The 26,070-nt window shown below is 40.5% G+C and overlaps 1 protein-coding gene across 1 annotated transcript in view; it reads right to left on the minus strand.

Annotated features, from left to right (window-relative positions):
- Positions 1 to 3,073: 3,073 nt before the first annotated feature.
- The window catches only part of LOC124168680 (E3 ubiquitin-protein ligase mib1-like), a 288,747-nt gene continuing 265,750 nt past the window's right edge, over positions 3,074 to 26,070 (minus strand). Inside the window, exon 11 of the mRNA XM_046546947.1 lies at positions 3,074 to 3,229. Coding sequence (XP_046402903.1) covers positions 3,074 to 3,229 — 156 coding nt within the window. The remainder of the gene's footprint in view (positions 3,230 to 26,070) is intronic.

Genomic DNA, 26,070 nt, shown 5'->3' on the forward strand with positions numbered 1-26,070 from the left:
TTATGTTCATTTTTCTGTTGGTTCCTGCTTTAAATTGCAATGTTATCCGTAAGCTGGTGCATCAAAGACAATGATTGAATAGCGTATTATCATGGACATTAAAGCCGTAAGGAGATGTTTGTGTATTTCGACACATTTAAACATAAATTTGAGGTATTCCTGAAGTATAATCATTCGTGATCATGTTTAATAAAATGTGATAAAAGTCGTCACATTAGACCAAATTTATGCTAAGGATATCACCCAGCAAGTTAAAGTAATCTCTACATTGATGTAAAAAGCCTGCAAATAAAGTTTTCTTGTGCATCTGCACAAGATATTAACAAGGAGTACCTACGTAATGCAATTGTGTGTATCAAGTATTCCTCTTAAGCTTACAAAGGGAAACTGTGGTCACTCCTTATTCACATTTAAAAACAAAGGTTGATTATTTACAGTAATAGAATATTACGACGTTTGTGTGAGGTATTATTACGGCAACCGATTTAGCCTAGTTGTTAGTGTCCGTTTCTGCCACGCAAGGCGGGCCACGTTCAATGCTTCCTGCAGGCGTATTTTTTTTCACTTTTTTGTATTTTTTTGCAGAAACTTACGTTATGCTCTTAATTTTAAATATATTAAATCAGAACACTGTTTTTCTGGGAGAAAAATCTCATATGTGCACGCTACGTCGGTTTTATTATCCTTTTGATTTTGGTAGTTTTTATCGAACTGCTGTGGCAAGTTCGGTAACAATTACCAAACCAGTTATATAGAATTTATCACACTGGTTTGGTAGTTGTTCCTGAATTTTTCAATGTGCAAAATGAACCGAAAAGTTTGATAAATTTCATCAGAATTCGATAATTCTAAATAAACTTTTTTCCCGTGTAGTAATGGAAAAAATCCCAAAAATGCTGCCAATTTAGACAAGCGTGAAAAAACTGCAACTAAGCAGAATTTCAAAGATTTGCGGTCACAAAAATCAAGAAATGAGAACAAAGGATGAACGTTGTGCCTTTTCTGATTCGATTTTGTCTTCAAGAGTGTAAATGGCCTTTCAGGGCTACAAAATCGCGGTGGAAAGGCTGGCCCGTAACCAAGACCCCTAGAGCTGCACTGGCGGGAGAAATTCTAAATTACTCCAGGTAAGATATGTGGTTTTAAAAGCGTCGCGAGCAGGGAATGCGAGGCTCAAGCAAAAACAGGTGGGCAAAACCCTCGGCAGCTGGACCAATTCAACTATTAGGGCAGCAAACGAGAGGAGTCATTGGATCGTAGGATTAAATATCCATATGACCTAATCCGATAGCCGAGTTAACATAAATATACCGACACGCCCAGTATTATGAAAAATAAAAAATGACGCACCAAAGTAAGTTTTCAAAATGCAAACGCTTTAAAATGATTTTTTTCAATTCTTCTAGGTGAAAAAAACCGTATAAAGGAAGCACTTCATGATCACTTTGGCGTTCAGACTAATTACATCCTTACAATTTATGTGTCCAACGATTGAATACATACGAATCTTACTATTAATTAAGACCTTTCTTTAACCCTGACTTTGCATCAATACACCCCTGTATGTAGAGGGGCTCAAACCGTGGCACTATACACGCCACTTGATTCCAGGGCAATTCGTATTGCCAATGGTTCGAATAATAACCATTCCCTTCTCGTTAAACAGCGTGGACGAGCACGATACCTCTCTAATCTTTAATTTACGGCGAGATGAACACATTACACCTTATTTTGAAAAGCTGTCCTGTTTGATCTTAAATCAAGGAGAAATTATAGCATGGCTTGCTTTATATTCAATCTCTTTAAACATGGTAGCCCTCTGTATTTAAAGGATCTTTTTCTCCCCAGTTGCAAAATCACTAACGTTGTTACAAGACAAGACAAGACCCCTGTTTTTTGTTCGCCCCACAGTTCCGCACAGCTACAGTTCAGAAGTCATTTACTGTTGTTGCCTCAAAGCTGTGGAACGGTTTGCCGAAACATGTAAAAGACAGTGCATCACTGGAAATATTTAAGAAAAGGATTGTCACCCACCTACTTTCTTGCTACCCATGAACACTGATCATGTAATTTAATAATCATTCATCTCCTCATTGATGTGATTAATACCTATTGTTGTGTTAGAAGTAGTAATTTAGTTCTTGTTTCATTTGTTAAGCTAAATTTCCTTTTTTAAGGTTGTGTTATTTATTTCTTGGTATGTTTAATGTTAGTTTTTCAGTTAGAAAAAGAAATTATTTTTTTCCAGTTTACCATGTTAATTGGGTAGTTTCCTTCATCAAAGAAAACGAAAGGCATTGATTGCGATTCGTTACCCACCATTAGTGTATTCATAATACACAAATTATTTGGTTTTTGAAATACCGGTTTAGACGAATGGCAAGGGTCAAATTTTATCCTCATTTGAAAAAGGCCAGATTGGCGCCCATGCGATTCCACTCCGCATGACGTCACAGGGACCTAGTTTCTACACGAGAGGATAGGAGTTATACATCGTCTGAGGTTACCAATGCATGCATGAGGCACAGAGCTCAGGGAAACATGTCTTAATAATCACCTATTAAAACTGGCTAAGTTCGGAAAGTTTTCTTCGTTTGATAAGGTATTAATAAACCCTTTTTAAGTCAAGCGCTACCGTCCAGCAAGGTACTCAGCTATCCGCTAGCATCCTGCGACGTATCAGCGCTAAGCTTCGCCTCAAGGTCACCTCACCGGGCGGGAGGGGGAACCAGAAATACGACGTACGGAGATATTTCCCGGCATTCATACTTAAGCGTCGCGTTTTCGCGCGCTTGAAAATTTTCACTTTTCATTTAATCGCAAAAAATAGATGTTGTCATTTAAAAATCTAAAAGCGTGAAATACGTACTCCAGGAGTAATAATCTTTCGATTAAAGCAATAAAAAAATAATAGGAAACCACCCTATTGTACTGCTCACCACTTTAACAATTTCCATGTTCCATAGGAGTTAAAACTCCTAGAGCAATTAATGAGTCAATTATTATTATTATTATTATTATTTCAGTCGCGTATTTTCAAAGCGTGTCGTGATTAGGGAATCCGACTAGGGTCTCACCTTGGGTTTCCGCGAAGAGCAGCGTTGTGCAGCGCGTTGAATCCGTTGTTGTTGGTCAGCATGATGTCAGCGTTGTGGTCCAGCAGAAGGGTCAGCATGTCGTCCCTCTTCTTAGATATCGCGTCGTGCAGGGGCGTGTCACCCTCCGAGTCCTAAAGACAAAAAAATCCACGTATTACAGGGTGAAAAGAGAAATTGTTAAAAGTACTGTTGCATACACGAATATAACGAAAGAGTCTCCTCAAGTTGGCCTCTAAATGTGTTGCCACCCAGTGGCGTAACTAGGAATATGCTTTGGGGGGGACGAGGGGGGTTAGTGGGGGCTACCCCCCCCCCAGGAAATGGGGAGTTCACGAAATTTTTTTGAAAAATAACATGCCTGAAAATGCATTTTAAATTATTTTGGCACTTAAAATTTAACTTTGGCACTTAAAATTAAAAATTTAACACTTGGCAACTAAAATTTAACTTTAACTTTAATTTATATGACTCGGGTCATATAAATTCAATTTATATTTTTATATTTCTTTTTCTAAATATTTTTTTGATTTCTCAGAGGCTTTGGGGGGGGGGATGCATCCCCTTATGCCCCCCATAGTTACGCCACTGTTGCCACCCTCCGCGCATAAGTGGGTTCATAAAAGTCGCCACTCGCGTCGCTGAAGGACAAAGTGATCCGAGTTTCACGAGGAAATGAGGTGTTGTAGGTGTTATAACCGAAATTTATTAACATAATGACGTGATCTAACAAATTCATAGCTTTTCAATGGCATTCCTTGCAATTATAAAACTTACACTGCAAAACATAAGACAAAATGGATTGAATTGCATTCATCACCGCGCCGCAGATATTTTTGAAAACAATAAAATGCGACCGGAGCTGCAACAGAAATCAGCCTTCTTCAGGTTGGAATTAAGCATCCTCTATGCAGTCCTCTTGGTTGCATAATTGGTATCCTTGAATTTCCTGGTACCATTTTGTTTGTGTAATGCACCAAACACCCAAAAGAGAGCAGTGATCCTGATAAGCACATGTGCCATGTCTGTATCACGAACTCAAAAGAATTGCAGAGAATAATTTGAATCGAGTGAATTAGTGATAAAACATTGGGGCAGCGGTGAAACAAACATTGAAATTAATTGAGTGCTCACGATGCAATAAGTAGTAATATTGCCAGTCGAGAAAATATGGCTACGCAGGTTGTAATGTTAGCCGCGTTGAGCACCGTCGACGATAAGGCGGTCAACTGGAAAAAGTTTCGGCGGCAATTTGTAACGCTTGTTCATGCTTACAACGATTAGGCGACACAAGCCAGAAAGGCGGCCATAGTAATACTATCATAGAGCTGGTAGAATAATGAGACCTGTATTCCTCCCGTTTCTCGTGAAAATTTGTGGACTATTACACTATAACAGACAAGATTTCTACTAAGCACTCGACCGGGTATCGGGATATCCGGGTTCAAATCCCCGTCAACGCGAAAAATTTTTCCTCTCTGGAACTTTCGCACGATGTGTGCATTGCAGGCGACTCCGTTAAGTTTTCACCGTGGCTAGTTCCAGCATACTTAAATTAGTAGGGTGAGAATGCTCGAGATGTCCTCCATTTCCAAAATTCTACCGCACCCCATCCCCTAGCTCGACTCAAGACTTGTCAATATCCATCCATTTTGCTGTCATTCCCATCTTCCTTATCCTTCACGTCGGCTCCTCCATCTCCATCCTTTTCCCTTTACTTCTTACTTCCCATCTCTCTTCCAATACTTCCCACTCTTCCATCACTTATCCTCGTTTTTTTCTCTCCCAGCTTACCCACCCCGTGTATTCCTTCTTTTTTCATGTTCCCTAATCCGTCACCCCTCTTTTCAGCACGTTCCCTTGGCATATTGACTTGTTTCTCGTCAAGTAACCTTTGTCGTTTTCCCCTCGCCCGCGAACCCCTGGCTGCTCCACGTTTTCTTAGGAAGGCGGAGAAGTGGTATTAAAAAAAACGAGAGTATAAGAACGGCAAGCAATCCCTCGGATGATTGATTTCTTATGGGACATGTGTATGCACCTCCGCGGCTCACGCTCGTGCTCCAAAAATTATTTTTTGCACTTAGCTGTACGATGTTTTTTTTGTTCTTTCCATTATTACCAGCTTTCGAAATCGGTTCTTCGGAATTAAATCTTGTCGTGTGAAAGCTCTCGTAGTAGTAGTAGTAGTATTTTGTGTTAGGGTGCCTCGACAACTAAGGTCATTTGCACCACCGACAAACCTATAAAATCAAAATTTTTAAAAGATGCATTAAAAGGGTATTTAAACATTCATAAAAATAAAAAGGGGTAGTCAGATAATAAAAAGGTTAGAATTTAAACAATATTAATTAGCCCAGTCTCTATTAAAAACTTGATGACTCGGCTGATACTATCAGGGTCGTCCCCTAGGATGTGCCCTAGGTCTCCCCCGATGTTCAGCCGATGGCGCACAGAACGGTATTTCTCACTCTGTCAGGAGATGTCTCACAGTAATGGGAGAGTCGCAATCATCACATAGGGGTGGAATTCTCTCTTCAGTGAAGAGGTACGAGTGGGTGAGAGCGCAGTGCCCTATTCTCAGTCGCGTGATTGCGACCTCCTCCCTGCGATTCCTCCTTACAGACGTGGGCCACGCTGAGATTACCGGCTTGATTGCGCGTAGTTTATTCCCGGTGAAAGAGCGCCAAGTCTCTTTCCACTTTTCTAAAAATCTCGTAAGGCGGCGTGGGGGGGGGGGGGGGGGGAATAAAACCAATTGATAGTACTATCAATAAATCGTTGTAAAACTATCTATAGCTATCGATTCCTTGGTGTGTACCTCTTTATATAGTCGGGAAGACGTGCGAATATTCTTGTGTGTAAGTGATCTATAATATTATCGATAACTTATTGGATAACTATCGATGGTTATGCATGTGCTGATATGCTCCTCGGCGTGAGGCTCAGACAACGACTAAGGCGTATTGAAGTCATACATTCACGGGGAGACCCATGATGATGAATAGTGGGACAAAATCTTACGTTCAATAGGCACACCACAGTAGGTATTCCACGCATAAAAATTTCACATTCTGGCTTGGCATACTTAATTTAGTTGAAAATGGGCTGTTGTGAAAAACAGATTGGACGTTATTAGCCATGACAAAGAGCTGTGGAAGTAGTCAGAGTGTGAGATAGTACTTAAGAAGTATCAAAGTTAGTCATTGAGAGTCATTACATAATCTATCCATTGCTATCGACGTACCAGCGTAAAGAAGTTTCTCTGAATATGAGGTGGACATTCTCATAATAAGCAGGGCTCAACACTCCACGATTTGTCGGTGACATCATTAGTGTTCTGGTTCATTTACTCGTTCAAGGAGAACCACTGATAGAAGGAAGGAAACTGGCAAAAGAGAGTAAACGACCAGTAACCTCGGCCACCGATATTCTAGGTCGACGAGTTGCGGGGAGAAGCGATGAACTGCTTGCCTAGAGTTCGTGACGCCATCAAGTTATCTGCGAAAGGGTGGAATCGGTATTGTGGGAAGATTTTCGGACGAGAAAGTAAAAGAGAGGAGCTATTTTTCACTCGTCCTGCCACACCTTGAACATACAGAGAAAATACGAACAGTCAAGAGGATGTGATTTGTCATCTCAAAGCTTTCACTTTTCAGTATAACCCACGAACAATATTGATATGTGCTGTCATTAGAAGAAATAATTGAGAAGTACCTATGCTTAGGAAGAACAGATGACGGGGATGAAGATTATGGAGGGATTGGAAAAAAGGCCTCAGAAGGCCGCAAGATTGACGAAGGATCCCTGTTTACTCATCACTGCGCATGCTAGTATTTCGATTCTTCGATATATCGTTTTCCTTTACGTGATATTCACTCAATACATCGTAATTCAATAGCGCCCGCAGATAACGGGAATGAAATTAGATTTAAAAAAACACAGAGAACCGAAAATGGAAGACCTAGAAGCACCTCCCCTTTAAGCATTCGCAAAACACGATTTTAGATACTTTTTTTCTGGATCAACCGTAAAGAAACTAAAAAAAGGAGGTAATTTGACAAAAGTTACGCAGACGACAACTGCAAAGACGACAGTACTAATAAAATGATATCTAGAAGTAGGACGCAGCTGGAGTCCAACACCTTAGTTTTACTGATGATTATTGAGACAGAATTCTACGCGCGAACCGTTCGCATGCAAGCGAACCGATGCGTTGCCGAACCTACGTGTAGGACAGAGTCCTCTATATTGCCATATAATATGGTGCAGGAGGCTCCCGCCCGCTATCTGCCGAAGAGAAACGACAATGAAACAAATGAAACGTGACGTCACGTTGTAATTATCTTTTGCAGATCATCTAACCCAAAAAGTGAAGTTCTTCCACTTTCTCTAAGATAAAGTGACCATCTCTTGGAAGGAACAAAGGGGGACACATAGCGTACCTCAGCATTTTCGCGCGCGAAATTTTTGGGGTAGGGTATTTAAATTTTAAACATTGCCCTTTAAAATGGTCAGGTGATTAAACTATGGGAGACTTTCAAACATTAACCTTATTGTGTTGTTGACGGTTAACTGCATGTAGAAATTACAAAAAAGACACTAACGTCGTAAATGTCGGATACCAGTTTTTCCCCCTCCATATTCTTTCGATTTAGTATCAGGATAGAGACAGTAAGATACTAGCACCATTAGTGGCATAATTATTTATTGTTGTTTTTTGTCAGGGCAGCAGATTTCTAAAAGGACGCAAAATAAAAGTTTCAGCATTTCACACAGATGCAAGCCAAAAACCAGGGCATTTGCCTGTCCCGGGGAACATCGCGGGGACACCGGGACAAGCGTTCTGAAAACGGGACTGTCCCGGGTAAACTGGGACGTATGGTCACTTTATCTAAGAGCCCACTACTTTCATCCACACGTCAGTTTGCAGTAGTAACAAGGTGTGATATATTTCACGTAGAGACTTCCATTTGGCCAAAAAATCTTTCGCTGCGAACACAATGATATTACTACTCAAGCTTCAGCATTCGTAACCTTCGAGAATCATCAGAAATTAAAGTTCTCCTTACCTTACATTCCAACAGATACTCCTCTCTCCCTCCATGCTTTATATTTAAGATTTCTGTTTCGGTACCTGAAGTCTATAAAATTGTTTGCTTAAGTTATATTTCCCCAAATTTCGGATACAATAAATTCATCAAAATGACAAGACTCACGCAAGCAGCCACGTTGGCGAGTTACGCACGTCGAAAGTTGAGAAGATATCAACAAAATCGAAAAAAGCTGGCCAAAACCTCTCTAGAAGAAGTTTTGGCTAATTACTGGCTAATTTGTAGTGATTCAAGAAGTTTTTGATCTGAGGAATCCAATTTTAGTGTCTTTAGTATCTCTACAAGAACATGCTCTAAAAACAAAATGGCGGAGAGGCCGTTTTTGCGTCATATGATGAGTTGGTCAAATTACTGGAAAGTTACCCCAAGTATAGGTTCAATTTAGGTATAGGTTACGCGTCTTGCGCGGACTCACGCGAAGGATTCCAGGTTTCTGAAGATTCCCTTTTCGCATCTCTTCGCCTGAAACGCGGCCATGAAAACGTACCTTTACGGGTCACACGGCATTTAAACACCGGGAGCCGGTGGAGACTCGGAAGCTACGTTCTAGGCTTCCATTGCTTGAGAAATGAAAAATAGAAGTCTTTCAGAGCAACCCGGAGGATATCATCTTAAAGCCTCACTATATTTCGTAGGTAGGTAGGTTTGGGGTTACGGGTGCGTTGACAACTAAGGCCATTAGTACCACGCGCAATCAAATTGCGACATAAGCATACACTATATTTTCAGTTAAGTGCGGCAATGTTGAGATTATTGATATAAATGTTAAACCAATCAAATTGAATTTATAAGGCCAGTTTTCTTGATGAATTCTATGATACGGCTTAGACGGTCATGGTCATCGCCCAGAATACATTCTAGGTTGCCCCTGACGCCTATTCTGTCTCGCGTAAGCTGGTACTCATCACACTCCGTCAGGAGGTGTCACAGTTAGATGGCAGTCACAGTCACTCTATTTCTAGACCCGACAGAAACGATAAATAAGGAGAGATGTTTTTGCCGAATGTATAGTAATAGGAATTCGTTTTTCCCCCGAGCAATAAAGGCCTTATATAATTGCTATTTGGAACTCAGTACGCACTTTTACTATTATTATTACTTTGTTAAAGTCTGGAGTCCGAACAGCCACTGCCTATTGAGGTGACTTACGGAGTAGTATGTGATGCAGATGAATCTATCCTGTACCCTCGAAAACCAAGGCAAATACCTGCGGAAAAATAATGACTAATCATAAATTTTACCATACGGAAGAAACAACCAAACGAATGAAAGAATTGGGTACGTGAATGCCGTGAAGCGAAAGAAAAGGTTATTTGAGTGATTATTTATATCCTGACACATGTATAACAGTGCAATTTTCAGCAACTACAAAGAGGAAAAATTCCCCAGGACCTTGAATCGATTCATGAATATCAGGGCCATTTAGCAGGCTCTGCTACTGCGCTATCCACGCACCGTGCTTCTCACAAAATTTTTAGGGTGGTTCTTCATGCTGTTTTTGTGCCCCACTGGTCATCAAGGTGGGCAATGCTTATGCCTTAATTGACTCATAACAGAAAATTACATTTATCTTATCTACACTGTACTTAGCTCCAGAGCCCACCAGTATTATTAAGCGAGATGACAAAACTTTTAGGCATGGGCGGCAGCGCAGATTGAGGTTAAATCGCTAACAACTACCAAAATAAACATGTCATCAAGAGTGCGCTTCAAGAAAAAAATTTGTTACTAAAGCTTGACTTTGGATATTTGAAAGGAAATTTAACATAGAATCCATTTTTGGAGAATAGTTCAACTTTGGCCAAATGGATAATTATAATGCGGACCTGTATGATGCAAATTATAAGGCAATATGAAAGATATCTTATCCCTCACAACCCTACCATATACATTAATTCTGGCCTTTTCCGATTAAAGAACACTAAAATATATAACTTAAACATTTTACAAGAAAAATGAGCTAAATGCACCGATTGCAAGGAACGGAGAGACAAGTTAGGAGATATTTTTATATTGCCAAGGAGCAGAAGTAATTCACATAAATTAAAGCAAGCGTAACACATCTCTTCATTGATTTCACACACCCAGCTTGTTTTTATGACCCCAAATCGTTCTTACACGTATCACGACGCTAGCCTATCTTATACGTCACACGCGCATTGCATTTGATAGGCGTTATTATTAATATGGAACCTCAAAGAGCTTCAAGGACCTCTGACATGCCTTCGGTTACCTTAAGATACGCATATGGTTCAAAATTTTTAAAGCACTAATTATTTATCTGCTACCTTCAGTTTTGTAATTTCCAACTGAAGAAGCAAATAATTACGGCAGCGTTGTGCCTTCATCTTTCATTCTTTAAATGTTGGTAACAGGCGAAATGGCGCATGCATACATGTTCGACGTCAGGAGCCAGGAGGCAGTTTAGAACTTTAAGATTTAAGGGTAAAATAAATAATATTATAAATGCACGTATATTCGGCTCAGTAAGATATTATTCGTGAATTGAAACTAAAAAATTCAAAAGAAAAATCCAAAAAAATTATCGAATGCAATAATTGAAAATGAACACACAGAAATAATTTTTTCCTTTCCACAGGGTAGTTTTAATCCATATAACCACTGAAACAAAACGAAAATTAATTCTATTTAGAATCGTGATTTTGACTCCCGACTTCTTACAGAGATTGACAACTTTGCCTTACACATTTCACGGACCTCACATGGTATTCCTTTAAAGTAGGCATTTATAAGTGTTCTCAAAGACGGCTTCCAGCACCTAAAACTTCTACCGTTACAATGTCTCGAAAACTCAAATTATTTATCTGGTTCCTCCAATTTCGCACAATCCGACCTAACACCGTAAAAGCCAATGATTACGGCAGCGCGGCGGCTTCATCTTTCAATCTTAAAACGTAGGTAACGGGCGAAATGGCGCGAAGCAAAAGATAAGGAGTGGAAGTCAAAATCAGACTCGGTAGGTAAAGAAGCATAAATGAAATTAAACGAGACGTGAATGTAACCTCAGCTATATAAGGTATTTTACGTAAAACGCGATTTATTATTCTTAAAAAAATTTAAAAATTTTTCTTAAAACAATCATTGAAAACGCGCGTTCGAACATCATTTTTACCTTTCCAAAGAGTAATGAAATCCAAATTTTTACTCGAACATTACGAAAAGCATTATTATTTTTCGAATCGTACTCATGACTCCCAACTTGCAGGTACACGTTACACGGAACTAATTCACTCGGACAGGGTATTCCTTAAACGTTGTTAACGCACTGTAACAATTTCTTTAAAAACTCAAAATTATTTATCTGGTCCCTTCAATTTCGCACTATCCAACTCCCCACCGTAAAAGCCAATGATTACGGCAGCGCGGCGTCTTCATCTTTCAATCTTGAAACGTAGGTAACGGACGAAATGGCGCAAGGCAAAAGATAAGGAGCCAGGAGGCATTTTGAGACTGTGTAGGGAGGAGGGAGGGATGGATCCTGGCAGAGGAAGGAAGGAAGGAGGAGAATGGGAGGAGGAAGTGGTGGTAAGGAGGGGGGGAAGGAAGTGAAAAGGGGTGAGGGGGGGCACACAGTCGACGTTATTGATTCGAGAGGGTAGGAGGGTGGGGGGAGGACAAGTGGAAAGGGAAAGGAGAGAGATAGAGAGAAGTTTTGAGAGTAAGGAGGAGACTGAGGGGTGGGAGTTGGGAAAATATGTGGGAGGAGGTCGGAAGCGTTAAGTGTGGGAGGTATAGGGTAGTTGTGGGAGGCATAAGGGGGCGAGAGGTTAGAAGCGGCAGTTATTAGAGCAGACAACCGAGAATTGGGGCCACTTGTGTCAGGAATGGTGGGTTGGGGTTCGGGGATGGACTATAGAGAGGGATGTTGTTTCTCTTCCCTCCTACAGTCTCGAGTTAGCTACGTTTTTTTCATGTATTAAAGAATGATTTGCAATTTTCACAGTAAACAGTATCTTAACCCTGGATCACAATTTATGAAATAATCGTCATCAATTTTTTAAATGTGAAATGAAATCCACCTGTAATTTTGTAGGGGTAACGACCTCGCCCGCCAAACAAGAGGTCGCGGATTCGAGTCCCGCCTGGGTAGGTTTCTCCTGTCCAAGGCATGGTTGTTCGTGTACGTTTACTTGCTAAATGTTTTGAATACCTCGACGTAAAATGGCCAATATGAGCTGTATTTGGTGGTTTGAGAATAAAAATTTTAAAAAATAATATGGGGTAGTAAAAATTATTATTATTATTATTATTATTATATGGTAGTATTGGGAGGGAGAACGAGATTAGGAGCAGCAGTGATTAGTGAGACAGCCGAGAAATGGGGCCACTTGTGTCAGGAATGTTGGTGGGTTGGAATACGAGGATGAACTATTAAGAGGAATGTTGGTTCTCTTCTCAACTACAGTCTCGAGTTAGCTTGTTTTTTCATGTAGTAAAGACTGGTTTGATATTTTTTACATCAAGAGATTAAATAAATACTTATTTCAATACACTGTATCGAAAATGGTGTAGTCCGACTTAAAAGTTGTCATTAATTTTTTAATTAAATATGAAAATGGAAATTAATAATTTATTGTACGAATGCAGGCCTTCCCGGCGAATACTGATGATAAAATCTTGTAAGCTTGGCACCAGGTACGGCTGTTCAAGAGCAACGTTTCCATGAGAAACTACCTCGCCCCAAACAGCCTTACCCAGGTACCAAATCCGAGAATATTTTATCAATTATTTCGTACACGATGAAGTGATTCCAACACATCGACCTAGGTACCATAAGTTACGTTTGTTAACGCTTACCTACTTTCATTAGAATCTCTAATGAAATTTCGAAACCGGATAATTCAAAACATTATAGCCAGATGCTCAAAAAATCACGGTAAAAAATTGGGACAAAGCTCCGCCAACGGGAAACGAGTAAATTGTCAACGATTCCGGTGTTTGAGAAATATTTGCAGAGAGGGTTTTTATCTTTCCGTTAAATATTTTGAAATTACTAAGTTATTTTGCGTTATGTACAAAATGTATGCATCGCAAGGAATAGTGACTAGAAACATTTTTGTTGCGAGAAAGACGTGATAATGTTAAAAGAAATCTTTCCGCAGCCCACCTTTGGGTGCATTTCAGTACACGGTGGAACTCCTCATGAAATTTTATGATGTAGCTGAAAAGTTGTGAATTCAAAATGTATAATTATTGGAGCTTCCAGATCACTTCTTGAATACTCCATGGAAACCTACCTTAATCGGTAGAATACTATAATAATAATAATAATAATGCCACATTAGTTAAGATATTGAATTATAAAATCAAACGCTAACCATTGACTCTGAAATCAAGTTTTGACTATTCGTAGGGAAAATGTAAAAAAAGACTCAGACTTAAAAGTACGAGGGGTGTTCACAAAATAACTGGAATTTTAAAATTTCTAATTTTTTAAATTGAATTAAAAAAAAGTATGATTAAATGCTTCATTATACATACATATGAATACAGTGATAGATCTTTATCTATGGATAGATCTCTCTAATTGTACATAATTTCTCAAATTCGGTGTTCTGTTACTTTCTCATTGATTGTTGTAAAACTGTTGAGATTGGAATTTTTTCATTAACAACTTTGATCATTACATATGCAAAAATTGAAGGTATCGGGGAGGTATGGGTTCAAAATACTACGTATTATAGCCGAGTTTACGGGTAAATGACACCTCAATAAAACCAACAAATGTGCATACTGCTGACTGCAATGGCAGAGGGACAACGACGACAGCTTAACTGAGATCACACAAAAAACACTTTTGTCAAGGATAGGAAGACATCACATGCCTCTTCACTACATTAACGAGCACACCAAGGCAAATATATTTCGTCCTTTCCTTCCACCTTCCCAGAATATCTATAAACTAGGGGGAAAATACGATAGCCGATGAATTCGATTGGAACCTTGCCGACGGGCGGGCGGGCGGGCTTGGAGGGATGGATGAAGATGTGAAAGTGGTGGGAGAGGAAAGTATAGCGGGAGGGAGGGGTTGGAAGTGATTGAAGGCCCGATTGACAGGGGGCGAAGTGTAGATCGAAGATATTGAGTGGCTGTATAAAAATGCCGCGACAAATCTTTCACGCTCCGGCAGACAACAACCGGGAGCGACGAAGAAGTCTTCCCTTCCCTCTCGAGTCCCACGCTATTTCAGGGAAATGCGATTCCGAATCGGCCGCCCTCTCAGTGAGCCAAATCTTTTCCTCCCATTCACCCCCACGCGCTACAGCGACGGCCTCAATTTATGGCCCGACTTAGAGGCGGCTGCGCTGAGCGACGCGTAACGAGGCTTTCGATTGCTCCGGCAGAGAGGACATGGAAGAATGTGGAGCCAAATCCTATAGCCCAGATCACAATAACTGAACTTGACGTAACTTGAGGAAGAGTTCTCGGGTTTCCAGCCGGGTCCAAGGGTTTTTTTTGGACCCGGTTGGAAACCCGAGAACTCTTCCTCCAGTCTATTCGCCGGGAAAACCTGAGATCCTTCATTGACGTAACTTGACTTAAAATCCTCCAAACTTACGAATTTGCGAGCACCAACAAACAAAGCTCGGACTGGGTATTAATCGTGACATAGATTTAAGAGAATTTTGAATAGTCCTACGGCTGTCGATAGCTATTATTATTTTCCCAGCCACTGGCTACTTCCAAGTGATGATCTTCTATAGCTAATATTTCATTTTAAGCTAGATAACTTTAAGTTGCTTTGAACCAGTAGCCGCTCCACCCAAGTGTTCAACTCCATAGTTACGCCGAGTAAAATCAGTCACATTGCTGTGAACTAGGCTTAAAATACTTCCATTAATTGAGGAGCGTTACTTCAGCAGCACGTCGTGAATGGAATTTACCTATCTTTTACATAGTCTCGGAAGAAATAAAATACCAGTAACTGTGCGATGGTGGGTGGCGAAACATGGTGGAACTCCTTCATGATCCACAAAGGGTAAGAAAAAAAGACTTAACTGTTCCCAAAATAAAATCTATATTTGCAACCGGTTTCGATACGGCGTATCATCATCTGGCAGATGCCTGGCCAGATGATGATACGCCGTTACCCTTTGTGCACCAATAACTGTATTCACTCCTTCAGCGATTCGACCTGATGGTTGGTTCGAATAGGTGAGAGTAAAGCTCACCCCTTCATTCACTCGTGGGTAAAATTCACAGAATCCGAGTAAAAGGAGCATGTTTCTATCCCTGGGCAATCACGTACATCGAGTATTTTTGTTTAGGGGTGTCTGTAGGCTTCACCCGGGATTACATCTCTAGACCCTCCTCTTTGCAGCCCTACCCTCCAGGAAGGTTCCCACTCAAACCAAATTATAAAATTCACGGTTTTTTCCAGGTTTTCACGGTCTAAATTTCGCCAATTTCACGGTCTTTTGATAAGCCGTTTTATGAAGAAATATTGATCACGTAACTATAACCTGCCGCACTTATAACCAAACTAAAAATTTAGCAAACGCGATAAACGCCGGGAATGTAAACGCGGCAATGAAACTGTTTCTAGGACGCCAATAGTTGCCAAAATATAAAGCCGGCTAAAGGTCAGTGTAACTGACCTCTTACATAAACTCAGATGGGAATCTCTGTCGGACCGTAGATTGAAAAATAGACTAAACCTTTTAGATAAATTCAAGAGCAGTGTCTTTTCTGACGAAGTTAACCATATCTTGCGGACGCCAACGTACTACGGAAGATCAGATCATATAAATAAAATAAGAGAGATAGATTGCAGAACAGACAGATTCCGAATGTCATTTTTTCCACGATCAATAAGAGATTATAACGGCAGCAATAGAGCGCGTAAATAGATTGCATGACTTGTAGTGTAGCCTGCTAACCTATGTAAAACTTACTGCATGTTTCTGAATTTCTATTCTATATTCTATTTCTAACAGTATATAGTAGTATAGTTTGTTATTATACGGGACGTTTCTTGGACGGTGTGGTGTGCATGTGGGAGTCCAAATGCATGCTGCATGCTGGTGATTGATCACCCCCTGCCAAACACCCTAGAGGTGGCTCGCAGGGTAATTTGTAGATGTAGATGTAGATGAAAGGTTGTGAGACGGAAATGGAGGGTGGCAGGGAAGTCAATTTTTCGCCAGGATCAATGAACACTTTAGCTACCGGTGTTCCAATCACAGGCTTAAGGTCTGTGTATCGTCATGGCACACGGACCAATATTTGCGCTTCGAACATACGTGTGTAGATAAATGCGTGGACAGTGCCTGCGAGTGACTGACCTTGAAATAATGATCGACGTATCGATTTTTCTTTTGATCTGTCAATCATAGACCTATAATCAAGTTTGAGAGATTTCTAAGGTTTTACGACGAAATTCACGGCTATTTCCAGGTTTTTTCACGGTAGACGAAATTCACGGCTATTTCCAGGTTTTTTCACGGTAGACGAAATTCACGGCTTATTCACGGTTTTAAGGTTTTCACGGTTGAGTGGGAACCCTGCCTCCTCTCTGTTCCTATAGCCCGATCACCCTCTATCTACAAGGCTACCAAGCTTTCCTCTTAAAACGCCATAGCATATGGTAATCCCGATACCCAACCCAAACGACAACCAAGCTCTCCTATTATAACGCTTTAGCATTTTTCTGGTTGAGGCTTTCGCAGCGGTCGATAGCAGTCCTCTCTATGGTTTTCGGGTTAGCTGCGTCGAACTGATTTTTAAGATGATGTTTCGAGGCCTACTATGGCAACATCTGATCTGATGGCGTGGCAAGCATGGGTCACGAACTATGATCATGAAAATAACTTCGACGCAGCTAACCCGAAAGCCATGGAGAGAAATATATCAAAAGTTAATTTCAGAAGCACGGAGAAGAATAGCTGATTGCATTAAATTGGTATTTGGATAACACAAATTGACAAGATAATTTGGGAAAGCGAATGAACAAGCCCGAGTGCGAAATCAACGTTCAATATTGGAGATTTAGCTTAAATCAAATTTAGTAATTCCTGAAGTAAACTTTTACCGGAGAGATCTCGTGGAACAGCAAATTCAATGATACACAAAGATATCGACTATCTACTTAATTTTACAGGTACTGATGATGAATGCAAGCCAATCGAAACATGTGTAGTAGAAGTTTGTGAAATTAAGTGCGCAACATGACATCTGCGTACCATTTCATTAAGTCCTGGTTCATATTACGTAATTATGGCAAAATATCCGCTAAAACGCTTTAATATGTACGTAAACGAGGATTGATAATAACCAGGAATCACTTTCAATGGAAACTTTTCTACATCCAGGGTGAGAATAATAAATTTAGCAGGGCCAATGGAAAACAAAGGATCGCAATGCAGCACTAGCTATTGCCCAATTTAGTCTGGTCGTCACAATGAGCAGCAGAGAGCAGCTAAAATTCACCATTGACTTCCTTCGCACGAAATTAGGCACCCCGTTGCAAGTTGAAAATCAGATATATTGGAAATCATGTAGAGGGACAATGAAACCGCTAGTTTATTCCGTGCGTTCGAGAGGCGGTTCTCACCGCCTGCGAGATTATTAAGTACATTTTAAAGCATTAAACTTACCTGAAATTTAATGAGAAAGTTTTTCATCGATAAAAAATATTAAGTAAGACTGTCTTTTCATCTCTTCACAAAGCACTGTTGGGGATCGGGTTGGTGTGGTGGCTTGAGTGTTAGCTTCCTACCCCGTGGGCTCGGGTTCAAATCCTGGCGGTGGCAGAAAATTATCATAGTCTGCCCGATCCCTGCTTGAGTGTTGTGTGGAGGACATTTCAAGCGCAACACTCCGTCCGTCAGATGGGACGTTAAGCCATGGCCTCCTTGGCGCCTTTCGTTAAAAGCAGACTAATGCCGACGCCAGGTTTCTCTCCCCCCTTTCACCTACCCTTCCCTCATGGCGCAAATGACCTAAGCTGTCGGTCGCCTCCTCCAAATACCATATCATACAATGCGTTGTCGCTCATGCTGCTCTTGCGGATGTTGAAGTACAGTTCCAAATATTCTCCTTCCATGTATTGTCACTTATTCACGGCTGGCGAAAATGAATGAACTTGATAAATGCTCATGAAGCGCTTGATAAATTTCGGATCTTGTCCGAATTCACAGCATAACTATTAAAAAAAGGATAATCCAAAAACTTATTCAATTGTTCATAAAAGTGATACAAAAATATTCGTCACTAAAATGATGCCCAATGATTACTACTGCTAAAAATCACAATGTGGGAAGAACACAACGAACAGATTATGCAAGCATAAAATTCCAAGGCTAATTACATCACCGAGAGTTTAAAGTTGAAATAGAAAATAGAGTTGCGAGCTGAAATATTTTCATACGGCCTAAGTTTGGAGAATACCTACCGAATAAGGAAGAGGATGATCCCAGATAAATCTCATCAATATTGTATACCTTATTTTTTAATTGATCAAAAAAGGGTAAACAGTTTTTGATTGGAGAGATAAGTAATTTGAAGAGAGGTATTCCGGCTTCTTTCAAAACAAATGCGGTTAGATAAGGGCTCAATTACTCAAACCACTGGTCTGCCATAATCGGCGAGACTCCCGAGATACTTAAGCTGAATAATCATGAGCAATAAGGGCCGTCTGCGATATATTTTATTTTATTCAATTTCAGATCTGAATGCCTTCGAAACTCGATTACATCACTTTGCGCCCATTAAGGCATTTCTCACATGAGCTCATTCGCGTAAGCTTTCATGAATTCCATGTTATTCATTGCTATCTGTCAGTCAGTGTCAGGATAGCATACTCCTATATAAAATACAAATATTTCAAGCCGGAGCCTCGCCTCAGAAACCATGCTCTTGTACCTGAATTAAGTTCTCTCGCGATTTCATCAGGGTGAGAGAATTCTCCACGCACAAGATAGGGCAACGTGGATTCTCTCACCCGGCTGATAACCCGACAGACCTTAAACCAGTTAATTCGTCCGGAAAGCACCATATCTTTCCTAACACACCCAAGCACCTTTCAAAAGCGTCTTAAATTAAACGTTTGCTAAAATCACGAAAAAAATACAAAGCCATATGATAACCTTTAGGATACTAAAAAACCTGTAAGCTTAACCAGTGCAGTCTAACCAATAAAGCGACGACTCGACGTACCTTCCCATATGATGAACAGAATGCACGATTTTCAGAGCTGCTTACCGAAAAAAGATAATTTCGTCGCAAAAATTACGATTCTTCAAAGTAAACCCAAACCATTAGGTTCTTCTCCTTCGTCAATCGGAAAAATGAATGATCGGAAGGAAAACACAGATCCAAGCGGGTGGAAGTCACAAAAGATGATAGTCAAGAAATAAACGAGATTGATACGGCCAATCTTGAGATAGCAGAACCGGTAGTAAGAGGTTTACCCAGAGGATGACTTCAAAGATGAAACTAAAAAGAATGCCGTAAATGATATCACATAACAAACTGGATAGGAAGAAAGTTCACAAGTAACTAATATTATCACTGAAACAAAGCTATAGAGACATTTTGGAATGGAGAATATGCCGTATAGTACTTAAGCCCCACACTTGAACCAAGAGGAAATCTCATTAAAGAGAATAAAATTTAAAAAAACAATGTTATAATGCCTAGAATAAACCAAAGCTGCAGGAAATTATAAACATTTATAAACAGTTTACAAAAAAATCGATCAAAAATATCCGAATTGGGAAAATGTTAAAGAGGAATCTGTTTTTAACGATAACAAATGGGGAAAAAATACTTAGGGAGAGTAACTGACAAATATGTGACAAACTGAAGATAAAAACTACTAAATGCAATATCAACCCCAAGCCCTAGTAATCAGCACTTAGCAATATTAACGCGCTTTGAATCAATATTTATTTTTCTTCAACGTTACTATCAAGTAGGTGTATAAAAAAAGATCGATCGACGCCGGCATTTAAGTTCATTTCATAACTGGCCTACCGTTAGACCGTTGAACGTAGATGAAGAAGTAAAAAATCACATCTTGGTCAATGATCCAGATATATATTTTCATGAAATTATCGAAAGATGATATATTTAATCTTGTGGGGGAAAAAAGGTATCAACAACTTTATAAATGAAACATGCTCGAGAAATCATGACGAGACGAAAAGAAAAATGCCAAATTCATCACAAGATGAAAATGCTTCGCTTATTAAATAACTTTTTAATAACCATTACTACACTCCAAGCATGATCCGAGTGAAAACTAAATTTGGCGAAGATTTGAAATCCTTTCATCCATATGACTCGATGATCCGGGAAGAAAGAAATGAAGACTAATAAGTAGTATGAGGCAAACACAAGGAGGACTTCAAGCAGGATAGAATGAAAACTTGGGCCACCATAACCTCGGCGTTGGTGCAACTAAAAATAAACTACCGCCTGAGGGAACCTCGTAGTTAAGGCTGGAAATTACGTGACAAGTAAAACATGACCATGCCGTTAAGGCGCACGAGCTCAAGAGCGTGATATACTTCCTCACGCACATCCACCCTTTTCATGAAGCATGAGCGACTAGGGACACGAGGAGCCGAAAGGAGCAAAACTTCGCCTTGCCTCGGCCATCCGGACCCTCCCTATTGGAGAAGACGAAGACGACAGCGGCGCTGACGTAGAGAAAGAGGAAAGCAAGGAGTGCCCATAAGGAGTGAAAAATACCCCATTTTACCCCCGCTCACCTTTCCGACAAAATGCTAGGAGGCGAAGGAAGCGAAAAGGGCAGGTGTTGAAGCGAGGAGAGGGGGCACGAAATGGTTGTCAGTTGGATGGGAGCACGGCCAATCACCACTCACTCAAGTCTTGGAGGTGTAGCGGCGAAAACAGAGGAGGCGGGAAAGAGAGTGGGGAGTACCTCAAGGCTGCTATATGGGACCCCTCCATTTAATACCCGCTACATCCTACCCCACACTTTTACGTCCAACTCCCACCGCTTCCCCGCCCTTTAGCGTCGCCTCCACGTCCATTCAACCCTCTTCCTTCTACACCTCTTCGTGCCCCCATTTCCCAGCCCTCACCAACACATAAACAGGCCGTTTCTCCCGTCATGAAGAAACTTTGCACCGTGGAAGACCAGACCAACCCCCTCAATAAACCCCTACAACTCCTTCCCCACCCAACACCGAGTTCCGTTACCATCGTTTCAACCCCCTGCCTCGGCTACACCCACTCCAATTCTCCTGCTTGTCGACTTTTACACGGCCATCAAGTCCCTTGCGCGATATGAGCTAGTAAAAAAATTCCGCTGACACTGGGCCAAGCGGGCCGACTCTTTCCCTCCCGTTCCCGCTGTCCCTCCATGTTCGGTCAACGCGTTTGACCCTGTCACACGATGCTATCTCTGACCCACACATGTATTCATTCAATTCTCAGGGTTCTCACCCATCCTCCCAACTCCAAAAAATGCCAGAACCTTTTCTTTCTCAGGCACTTTCAGTCCTTCCTTCATTTCTCACAAGAACGATATAACATATGACTACCTTTCTTTTTGAATATAAAAAGGTTTCCATTACATATCTTCCGCGCCTTGCCTTTCTTTGGAATAAACGTCGAACAGCTAAGCTCGAATGAAGACGATTCTCAATCTTACGTAAATCAATAAGTCAATCCTAATTTAGAAAAGATAAAAATAAATGCCGGGGGGGGGGGGAGTTCACCACCACCCACACCATCATGAAGTAGACAATGTTTTCTATTCATAAATAATACCAGATTGTGTTTATTAGGAATGAGTGTAGAAGACCCCAATAGGTGAGTAAGGATTGACAAGCATTTTCATATCCACACGTAATCCGCAACCACACCTTCTTCGTGAATTCTAGGCTGTTTTTGGAAAAATCGTGTTTTCTAAATGTTATTTTTATTTTTTGTTTCATAGCAGTGAATCTCTTAAACAATTCCTTCCTGCCGGCCTCGGTGGCGGTGGGGTAAAGTCCTCGCCTGCCAAACCGTAGGTCGTGGGTTCGAATCCCGCCTGGGTAGGTGATCCTTATCCAGGGCATGGATGTTTGTGTTGTAATTTGTTAATATTGGAAAACCTCGTTGTAAAAGGCCGTCATGTGCTGTTTACGGGGGATGTGATAAATAAATAAATAAATAAATAAATTAACCCAGCGCTGTAAAAGAGATCTCGGTCACAACATTTATAATTAATGCTATGTATTGAGAAAATTTCAAACTATTTCCGATATGAAAACTTGGTTCATTAATTAGAGCGCAATTCAAATCTATGATGACTGGATATTGTACTGTCATCAGAAACAAGCAAGTGAGCAAAATTTAGAGCCTATCCGACGAAGAAAGTTAAGAAAAAAACGTTAGGCATATTTTTTCGTCCTTACTCGCAGCTTCGACCTTCACCTTTTCTCCAATCTCCCTTTTATATATTTTATAATTCCCTTCAACTTGTTTTCAATAAACGTCCGCGATTGTAGAAGCGGGGTCAAGGCATGTCCAGCCTTTCCTTTCCTCCCTTCAGCCCAATCATACCCAGTCTTTTTTATTCTGGCTCACGGATATGGTAGAAACACTCAAGTAGCCCATAATTCCCATGGGCCGAGTGTACAGCCATTCATTCGTTTCTATGGCGATTCAGCGAGAGGACATTTCATATTTTATGGATTTTAGGGCTCCTGTTATTCAGGGAACAGCGCAGCGGATAGGGTAGACGTTTAAGGGCGGAAGGGGCTGGTACAAGAAGCAAAAGGGAGAGATTAGGTTGGTGCTGTGGAGTCTAGACTCCTTGAGAGAATGCTAGAAGGGTGAGTTCCTGAAGACAGCTACGGGAGCATTGGAAGGAAAAAACAGGCGTTCAAAAAGGATAGAGGTTTTCTTTAAGGACTCCACGAACTGATACGCTCGGTTGAGCCAATGCATAATTCTCGAAGACTGAAGAAAACAGAATAAAAAACTGACTCCTAGAAGTATTCCGCTGATACATTCCTGCGAGCAACAAAAACTTCTGATAAAAAGCACGATAATTTCGATTTTTTCATCATCAGATAAAAAAGACGAATACACGAGCATAAAAGGAAATTAGTATCAAAATTGGCAACTTATTTATTTCGGTGGACTCTTTTCTAGCGGAAGTTTTCATTGTTGAGTAGGTGAAGGAAGTTAAAGGTACACAGGGAAGGGTAAAATGTTTCGTTCTTACTGGGAGACTTTTGGTTCACGAAGCGGAGTAACTGGGGTGCATGGGCGAAGTTTAGAGTTTTATGTTCGGGAGCAAGCAATCCTGCCGCTGTTTTAGCGGCTACGGAACACCTCGCCAGTGAAACGTGGGGTATTCCGTAGCCCTCGAGTGTGCCTGGAAAATGTTTTAATTAGCCACTGAAAATAACATTTTAAGTACTTTCTAACACTAAAATTTACTTAAAATTTTGATGTTTTTGTTTTCATTGTACTTTAATTTACAGCAGTTTTCTTACTTTTTTTTTGGGCAAACAACCATTTAAGTTCACGGGGCCAGGCTTCCTCTGGCCCCCTAAAAACTCCGCCAACGTTGGGGTGTTCAGGCAAAAGTCAAGCACGCAGAAGGGGACAGTGGGAAGAGGGGGGGGACTGATGAAAAAGGAATGAGCTATTCGTTTGGTTTGCTTCGCTGTCGCCTATTGAAAGGAATGCGCCGTGTGGTCCGGGGTCGAAAGGAGGGGCTGGTCCGTTGGAGAATGTTGCGAGGAGGGTCTGCCTAAGGGAGGGGATATAGATACATTTTCAGGGGAGAGCAGAATCGGCCGAGCACAGCCGCAGAAACCCTTTCGACTCCTAAGTTAAAGTCATCCTGTGGGGATTTATCATAAAGTTTTGTGTCGGGAAGGTTTTTTTCCTAGTTTTATTATATTTTCTTTTTTCGGTCAGAGGGCGAAAAATAAAGAAGCCGGAAAAGTTGGGTTATTTTTATTCCGCACTGCGTAATTTTATCATTTCCGTCGTAAGTTGTGTCGACATGGCTCTCTCTAAGGGACTTCGTTTTTTTTCCTCTACCTTTGCTCCCTCATTCTCCGATTCTTCCACAGTCTCCCGGTATCTTCAAACCCCTCTCCGTTCCCTCCTCAAGGGGGAAAAAATATTAAGCCCCACCTTTTTTTCTCTCCAACCCGGACGTTTTTTGTTCACTTTTTTAGTTCCCTCATAGTTCTGAGAGTTCTTCCTTTTTTCATCGCTAAGCTCTTAAGCATTGCGCTTTCACGAATGAGTTCCTCCTCGCTTGATTCATTTCGGTACCTAGTTATGGAAAGTTTCTGCCAAATTTATGGCGACCGCGATAAAAGCGAGTGTCTCGCTAACTTCTCGTGCCTTCGTCAGGATTCTGGAAGCAAAGCGGCGCCCTTCTTAGGATTGCGGGACAATTGATGGGGTAGAATTATTTTTCCTAGAGAGGGATCAAAAGCCTTAGCAGAGTGATATCGGAGTAATAATAGCACTTCTCTCCTAGGACCCATCCATTCTCATCCGTACGAAATAGTACCCCAGTAGATATGGACTCATAAGCGTGAGTCTTCCTATGACATTAAATACCGGGTGATTCTTAATGATGGACCTATTTTCAAATTTTCGTATTTAATCAAGAACAAATCCAAAATGAACAAGCTTTCTACCGTTGTTAAATGAACGATAATATCAATAATTACGTAATATATAATACTGATAATAATATCAATAATTATGTACAAAGTTAAGCCCTTAGGATGGTTTAAAATAAACAGAAACGTTGGCTAAAACTTTTTTTGCATAACATACATTGACCTACACTCCAAGAAATATTTTAACATGATTTAAACGAGGTCAAGATAAGGAAAAAAAATAAAAAATAAATAGCTACTACATACAAGTATAGTAAGTTTTATTAAGCCTTCATAGCGGGGAAATAAACAGTGGAATATACTCGTCACATAAATAAATACGGCCGGTATATCGCAAAGTAAAGCTACAAAATAGGGAAAATCCAGAGGATAATTCTATTTCACTACGCTGCAGTCACAAATAAATGGTCCGCTCAGCCGTTCTCTACCCGGTAATGAGATCCACCAGCAGAAATAACATAAATTCCCAAATGAATAAAAATAAATCTTCATTACAAATGCGTTACTTCAATCAGATTTCAATTTATTCCAGATAAACATTTCAATGAGGAGGTAATCGAATCATCAAATATAGTGTAACTATCATTACATTACCAACCAAATCATATTCATCCTAGGAAAAATACTACTTAATAATAATAAGAAGGCAATCGAGCGACATCAGGCTAAGATACAGGTATAGATCACGTACATTAAAATTACCAACTTCGTTAGCAATTACCGCAGTACTTAAACACGCAAGCTTCAGTGTACTTTGCTTTGGAGCGAGTTGTAATACTCTTACATGGAAATATAAACCATAAGTTTACTATCATCGTTCAGGGGCGCAAGATTAAAAGAGAACAGTGCCATGCTTAAATAATTTTTGGCCGTACTCCCAAGCGCAAAGAGAGAAATTAAACAACTGGACAGAAAAGAAGCCTGGGATAAGACAGTTGGACTGCATAATTTTTTTGCCAAAATCAACTTGTACATTAAGTTAACTTGCTCCTTGCCGGCGGAAAGAAAGCCAATTAGGCTCAAGAGTAACAAGAAACTCTTTTGCATTTAAATTAAGTTCGGAGCTTAAAGTCTAAATTAGCCACCCCAAGGTTTTTTAGGGCATAAATCGACAGTGTTAGCTGGAAAGCTTAACAGGCGCGACTCGAGAAAAGGAATACAGCTGAGGAGGGAAGAGGCCACGTACCTTACTCCATGGAGGGCATTTTTAACTCCAAACTTCGT

The sequence above is a fragment of the Ischnura elegans genome, chromosome 12 (genome assembly GCF_921293095.1).
Source record: "Ischnura elegans chromosome 12, ioIscEleg1.1, whole genome shotgun sequence".
Taxonomy (NCBI): domain Eukaryota; kingdom Metazoa; phylum Arthropoda; class Insecta; order Odonata; family Coenagrionidae; genus Ischnura; species Ischnura elegans.